Consider the following 7,333-nt stretch of genomic DNA (forward strand, 5'->3'; position numbering starts at 1 on the left):
TAAATCATGTCTGTGTTCACCTTCGAGTTCCGATCTCGACAAAACCTCTCCAACCAATCTTGTACCTCGGTGTATCCCTCGGTAGGTTGCCGGTAGGGCTGGACGTCGAGCCAGCTCGGCTCAGCTCGGTTTCGTTTGTTAGTCTAACGAGCTAGCTCGGCTTGGCTCGTTAACAAAAATGAGTAAAAAGGCTGGCTCAGCTCAGCTCGTTAATGGCTCGAGCCAACTCGTTAGCTCGCGAGCTAGCTAGATGTAAATTTAAGATTACCTCATATAAAATATAAAAAGTAATCACCGTATAAACTTCTAAACTCTAAAATCAAAAGTTGACCTTTCTCCATGCATAATAACTTGTAAACTTTTTAGACAAAATTATAGATGTAGGTTCTTGTATAATTGAAATGCATGCTAAGGCACATGTGTTCAACACAATTTTCCTGGATGCCGGGAATCGCGTTAGTTGGAGGCTGCCAGGCCGTCGACTTCATCTCCGACTACTACAAGTCCCTCGAGTCCCTGCCCGTGCTCCCCGACGTCAAGCCGGGGTACCTGCAGAACGAGCTGCAGGCGGCGCCGCCCACCAACTCCGCCCCCTTCGACGTCGCCATGAAGGAGCTCAGAGCCTCCGTCGTCCCCGGCATGACCCACTGGGCCAGCCCCAACTTCTTCGCCTTCTTTCCATCGACCAACAGCGCCGCCGCCATCGCCGGCGACCTCATCGCCTCCGCGATGAACACCGTGGGGTTCACGTGGCAGGCTAACCCCGCCGCTACCGAGATGGAGGTCCTCGCGCTCGACTGGCTCGCCCAGCTCCTCCGCCTGCCGGCCAGCTTCATGAACCGCACCGCCGCCGGCCGCGGCACCGGCGGCGGCGTCATCCTCGGCACCACCAGCGAGGCCATGCTCGTCACGCTCGTCGCCGCGCGCGACGCCGCGCTGCGCCGGAGCGGGTCGGAGGGCGTCGCCGGCCTGCCACGCCTCGCCGTCTACGCCGCCGACCAGACCCACTCCACCTTCTTCAAGGCGTGCCGCCTCGCCGGCTTCGACCCGGCCAACATCCGCTCCATCCCCACCGGCCCGGAGACGGACTACGCCCTCGACCCGGCGAAGCTCCTCGAGGTCATGGAGGCCGACGTCGCCGCCGGCCTCGTGCCGACCTACATCTGCGCCACCGTCGGCACCACCTCCTCCAACGCCGTCGACCCCGTCGGAGCCATCGCCGACGCCGCCGCGCTGTTCAACGCGTGGGTGCACGTCGACGCCGCCTACGCCGGCAGCGCGTGCATCTGCCCGGAGTTCCGGCACCACCTCGCCGGCGTCGAGCGCGTCGACTCCATCAGCATGAGCCCGCACAAGTGGCTGCTGACGTGCCTCGACTGCACCTGCCTGTGGGTCCGCGACACGCACCGGCTCACCGACTCGCTGGAGACCAACCCGGAGTACCTCAAGAACGACGCCAGCGACTCCGGCGCCGTCACCGACCTCAAGGACATGCAGGTCGGCGTCGGCCGCCGATTCCGGGGGCTCAAGCTCTGGATGGTCATGCGCACATACGGCGCCGCCAAGCTCCAGGAGCACATCCGCAGCGACGTTGCCATGGCCAAGATGTTCGAGGAAAATGTCAGGTCCGATGACAGGTTCGAGGTCGTCGTGCCGAGGAACTTCGCCCTTGTCTGTTTCAGGATCAAGCCTCACGGCGGCATGACGGAGGAGGACGCCGACGAGGCCAACCATGAGCTCATGGAACGCCTGAACAGGACCGGGAAGGCGTACCTGGCGCACACGGTGGTCGGCGGCAAGTTCGTGCTGCGGTTCGCGGTGGGGTCGTCGCTGCAGGAAGAGAGGCACGTCCGGAGTGCGTGGGAGCTCATCAAGAAGACGACCGCTGAGATCATGCAGGATTAGATCGTTGTGGACCAAGTATAGAACACATATATTTGATTCTTTGTTGATTTTCTGGAAGGTCCAATGAAGGACAATATCTTTGTTGAAGAGATATGGTTGCCTAAGAAGAGGTAATATAATTCTAGGTATTATTGAAAGGGAAATACACACAGTTAATGTCCCACGCACGCATAAAATTTGCGTGAAAAATCACATGGCTTATAATTTACCAAATTTGAATAATATTTTGAACTATTTGGTTTACCAACCGCTACTAAAAGATTGTTTTAGTACCAGGTGAGTTACCTGCGTTGGGAACTTTAGTCCCAAATTCGTACTACCGGTCCAACAATCGGGATTAATGGGGTTTAGATTCGGTAGTAGGGACTTTTCCTGTACTGACGTGTGTCACACGAAACATGAGAAACTGACCTGTCTTTGGAATGAACTATACATTTTTCATAAAGAAAGTTTATCAATTCCAAGATTATTACTAAAACTTTAAAACACTCTTGGACTCTACATAACCGGATTATACACAAGCGCGTACCTTAAGCAAAATCTGAGGAGCTCTAATTTTACGATGCACAATACTAGACTATACTAGTATTCGAAAAGGACTAGTATAAAAATATCTGAGGATCAAGATTAATAATTGTATACTACTGAAAACTTCACATACGGTATGGGTAATGGTATTATGGTAAAAGAACACAAAATGACATCACTATGATATTTTTTTGATACTAGTATAAAATCTACAAGTCCATTCTATTTGGAATCTCACTTCTTACAATGTAATAATTACTAAATTACTTGAACGGTTAGACCTTCTCTATACTAAAATATACCACTATAAGTGGTAGTATTGTGTACCTAAAAAAGCTCAACCTGAGAGATGACACGTCTTAAAAGTTAGCAGAATTTTTGACGCATGTAATGGTGAAAATTAGCTAAAATTTTTGAGTGAAGGTCTGTGACCTTACTGTCTTGAAAATGCCCCCCCCCCCTCCCCTAGTTATGCACATCCATACAGCAGAGAGTAGAAGATTTTGACACACTTGTACCATTCAATCCGTATTAGATTGCCACACATGTTAGCTTCTTTCAAATGAGATAGTCAATGTACGAAACCAATGTAGAACCGGTAAATATCAGGAAAGAGAAAAATTCAAGCTTCTTTTTAAATACCTCATCACCACATAGGTCAGTTGAGCTTGTGCACGTAACTGGATATACGTGCCCTAGAAGCACTCAACCAGTAGAAGCAGACACATGCACAGTGACACTTGTGTTCTGGATCGATAGCTACGTGAGCAACATGTTACAACACACATGCATGTGATCAACGCATTATATTGACTAGCTAAAACCCCAGTACCGACGTTGGTGAGCACGGAAAGTGACGGATGGACTCACGTAGGAGATGAACCTGAAGTCGCATGCGTTTTCTGGTAGCTATGGAGCTCTACCTCGCGAGCTAGAGTCTAGAGATCGACGACGACGACGCCGTGTCGCCGCCCGGCCGGCGGAGGATTGCAGGCGTCGAACGCGACCATAGGGCTAGGAGTACGTGCAGACGATGGGTCAATTCAGCAGCTTTGCATCTAGCAAAATATCCGTGCGTTGCTCCGGTGAAATGTGGTTGTATATTCTAAAACTCGTGTATTTTTATTTCTACTACTATATTTTATTATAACGGATCTCTATGCATTTGCTAGAAGATCAATAGAATTTTGACTTAACATACTTGTTCGACTTATACTTATTACACTTTTTATTTAAGAAAGTGATTCCTAGTAACAAAAATAGGTACATACTTGTACCATGCAACCATTCTAATTTTAATCTTAGAGTATGTGAGGATTATATTTCATACATGGTTCAGTCTAGCAAGCATCACAATTGTGCGAGCGTGGTCTACATGCATTATTAGCAAGGGTGGACCTATTTCTCCGACATGCACCTACGCTACTCGGCGTGCAACATTTTCTAACCTCATGTACTACCTCCGTCCCAATTTAACTGCATTTGTATAGTTCAAAAAAAGGTCCCAAAATAAACACACAAGCTGGAGCCTATCGGTCCAATGATGTTCCAGTCTGTTGCGCATACTGTAGCCCCATCTGTAAAAAAAGCCTGAAGCACCCATATATCAGCCGTCCGCATAAAAAGTTAAAACGTTCTTGTTTCTTCTCCACAGCTCGTTCCGATTTTTCCCCACCACTCGCATCACCGCTAGCTTCTGCTTGCCTCGCATCCAACGCTCTTTCCTATGTTGTCATTTGCTGTCCATACTAATTTTTCTTTCAAATCCTTCCAGTGCACTTGTACTGGGATGAAGGCAGTAAATTTATATTCTAGTATGTATCGACTCCCATACATGTTATGTTTCTTTAACATCGATAAATGATCCTAAAGTTTGCAAACTAAATAGCTAATTTGAGTAAACAAAATGCGTACATGTACATTCATTGCATGCTAATTTTTTTTACCTCCCATGAACAGCTGACCTTTCTATATGGGTTATAGTACAATTCAACAAAACCTTCATTCTGATGATTCTAGCTAGGTTCCTGTTCTCACTTTCTTTTTTGTTCAGACCTGTGTGCACCGTACCGCCAACAACTGAATTTGGAATCAAACTTGGGATCTCTTGGGCCGGGCACTACTGAGGTCCTGCTGACCAATCGGCCGGTCACTCACTTCTAAGAACTGTTAGAGCTCAAGCTTGGGGTGGACTGGTAGTGGTTGCACGTATGACATCATGTTTCAACTTTTGTTTTAGCCTATAAACTCTAGATCGTGTAAGAACTGAAGCACTTTAGTTTAGCCCGTAATTTTGGAGCAGACAGTCTGCATAAGTCCATTTTTTACTCCCGTATGATTTTTGAAAGAAATGCATGGTCTAAACGGCGCCCGCATGATTCGAGGTTGCGTCCTCCTTAAGAAAAGCAGAAAGCAACCAGCAGAAGCTGGTCAACCACGCGCTTGCTCTGAGCCTCTGAACCCTTTTCCCTGCCACAAACAAGTCTTGTTTAGTTGCCAAAATTTGGAGGTGCCAAATTAATGTTACAGCACTGTAGCACACTGTAGCGTTTCGTTTGTATTTATGAATTATTGTCCAAACATTGACTAATTAGGCTCAAAAGATTTGCCTCGCAAAGTACAACAAAACTGTGCAATTAGTTTTTAATTTCGTCCGCATTTAGTACTCCATGCATGTACCGCAAGTTTGATGTGATGGGGAATCTTCTTTTTGCATAGTGTCAAAGTTGGAAGTTGGGGGTGAACTAAACAGGTGATGCTGTTCTTCAGAGGATGCAGTGCTGCCCATGCCATCACGCATGTAATGTTTCCACATGGTACATCGCAGTCGTCTGATGATAGAGCATCAGATCGACAGCTGCCCAATTTTGGGGTGTCAAAATTACTGTAGCAACACTGTAGCGTTTCGTTTATATTTGTGAATTATTATCCAAATATTGACTAATTAGGCTCAAAAGATTCATCTCGCAAAGTACAACAAAACTATGCAATTAGTTTTTGATTTCGTCTACATTTAGTACTACATGCATGTACCGCAAATTTGATGTGATGGGGAATCTTCTTTTTGCATAGTGCCAAAATTGAGATTTTGAAGTGAACTAAACGTGGCCAGAAAGACCCATCAAAAAAATAATCCTGCACTGGAATTCTGCAAGACAACAGATGCACGGCAATGGCAATTGTCATGACATTGCAATCAAGAGCCTGAATTCCTATTGTTCGTGCTACAACACCAAAGATGCAATTAAGCAAGATACCTTCCTTCTTAGCGTTCCCCAGCTCTCTGCTTCCTCTTCCTTCTGTCTCCACTCTACCCCGACGAGCAGGGGCCACCACCGGCACCACCTCGATGGCGTTGAGCCTCTTGCCACCACATGGCGCAGGTGCCCGCATCGTCGATGCCTCAGCTGGCGCTAGCTCTTGGCGGTGTGGTCGCCCTCTAATCCGCTTCTCCTCTAGCGGTGCCCCTCCGGCTCTCCCAGGCCGGAGCTACGAGAACCTCGATCTGGGCCATGGCTTGCTCGAGGGCGAAGGCCAAAGCTAAATTCTTGTGCAAGGATCTCGATTCAGGTGATGTGGATCTCAATTGCGGCACTAAGAAACTCGAATTGGGTGAGGGAGATCTCGATTCCAACAATGACTCAATGAGCACTTAATTTGGGCGGCAGGGTACTCGATTCTAGCGTTTCTCCATTAGATCGTCTCGCAGGCTCCGTGCCTTGGATCTGCTCAATAGAACACGAATCAAGGGGAAAAAGGGATGGCCTGAATCGTCACAACATGGGCGATCGATTTTTTAGAGCCGGAACCAAATTCTATAATATATGCCCATGGATTGAAGATTTCTTTTATGGGCAGGAGATGAGGAGAGAGAAATAGAGATGTACCGTGCGTGCGAGGAATACAGATAAACGCTTCCCCTCCTTCACCGAGTAACCGTCGCTGCCGCTGGACTCGGAGTCAGAGTCGCCGAAGCCGGAGAACTCCGACGCGAAGCTCATCCTTGCGCCGACGGCGCTGCCCTTGGACGCGACGGACGGGGAGCTCGCCGACTTCTGGCTCCGCTGTGGTGACCTCTTTCTGGACGACGCGCACGCGCCGGCAATGCCGCCGAGGCCGCGCGCAGGGGCAGCGGCAGGGCGCCCCGATCCGGCCGCCGCACGCGACCAATCCCCCTCGTCTGTTTCGAAAGGAGAAGCGTTTTTCTCTTTAACCTCCTCCCTTCCTTTTTTTTTTTCCACCCGAGCCCCCTCTCTTCAGCATTTGGACTGCGGGTTGATTTCAAGAAAGCTGAGGAATTTTTTTTAAAATAACCACGACGGATAAAAAGTTACTTACTTTAATATAATATAAGGTATATCTAAAATTTTGGTAAAAGCATTAATTGCTTTAATATAACATTAGGTATAGATATAGATATACGAATTCAAAGCAGTCAAAGTGCTGGGCGTGACGTGAAGAAGTTATACGCTTCTTGGCTGGACGTTGTGGCTGATTTCGTATAGGTCGGAATATTGGTGAACGTGACGCGGTGCAATGATTGTGTGCTTAATTTAGGCATCAACGCATCACGATGCTGCCTCTGATGGCACTCCGTTCCAAATTGTAGGTCGTTTTAGATTTTTTACAGGTTCATAGATATTATTATGCATCTACATATAGTGTATGTCTAGGTGCATAATAATATCTATAAATCTAAAAAAATTAAAACGATCTACAATTTGGAACGGAGGAAGTATTGCTTAGAATATTGCACTAGCTAATTAGCTATCCTGACAAATTTTTTTGTGTAGTTTACTCACATGCTTTGATGCTAAGCTGATGCATGCTGCCTGGCCAATACGACGTAGGTCATGCATGACGGCCAAAGTAAACAGGAAGAACTTCACTTCTTACAGTA

At 47.6% G+C, this 7,333-nt stretch overlaps 1 protein-coding gene and 1 long non-coding RNA gene across 2 annotated transcripts; one reads left to right on the forward strand and one right to left on the reverse strand.

The window, feature by feature from the left end:
* The first annotated feature begins 414 nt into the window (after positions 1-414).
* LOC101762761 (aromatic-L-amino-acid decarboxylase) lies at positions 415-2,066 on the forward strand. Its single transcript, XM_004974399.3, has one exon. The coding sequence runs from the start codon at positions 418-420 to the stop codon at positions 1,903-1,905; it is 1,488 nt and encodes a 495-aa protein (XP_004974456.2). The 5' UTR covers positions 415-417; the 3' UTR covers positions 1,906-2,066.
* A 3,488-nt stretch (positions 2,067-5,554) lies between these two features.
* LOC111257599 lies at positions 5,555-6,622 on the reverse strand. The gene is made up of 2 exons (XR_002678124.1): positions 6,321-6,622; positions 5,555-6,158 (listed from the first exon to the last, which is right to left on the reverse strand). It is a non-coding gene; the product is annotated as an uncharacterized LOC111257599 (long non-coding RNA).
* Positions 6,623-7,333: the final 711 nt, after the last annotated feature.

This window comes from Setaria italica, chromosome VI, assembly GCF_000263155.2.
Source record: "Setaria italica strain Yugu1 chromosome VI, Setaria_italica_v2.0, whole genome shotgun sequence".
Classification (NCBI taxonomy): Eukaryota; Viridiplantae; Streptophyta; class Magnoliopsida; order Poales; family Poaceae; genus Setaria; species Setaria italica.

Bases quoted from the DNA above. Each gene is read 5' to 3' on its own strand.
- LOC101762761 (XM_004974399.3), top strand. From the start codon at position 418: ATGTGTTCAACACAATTTTCCTGGATGCCGGGAATCGCGTTAGTTGGA.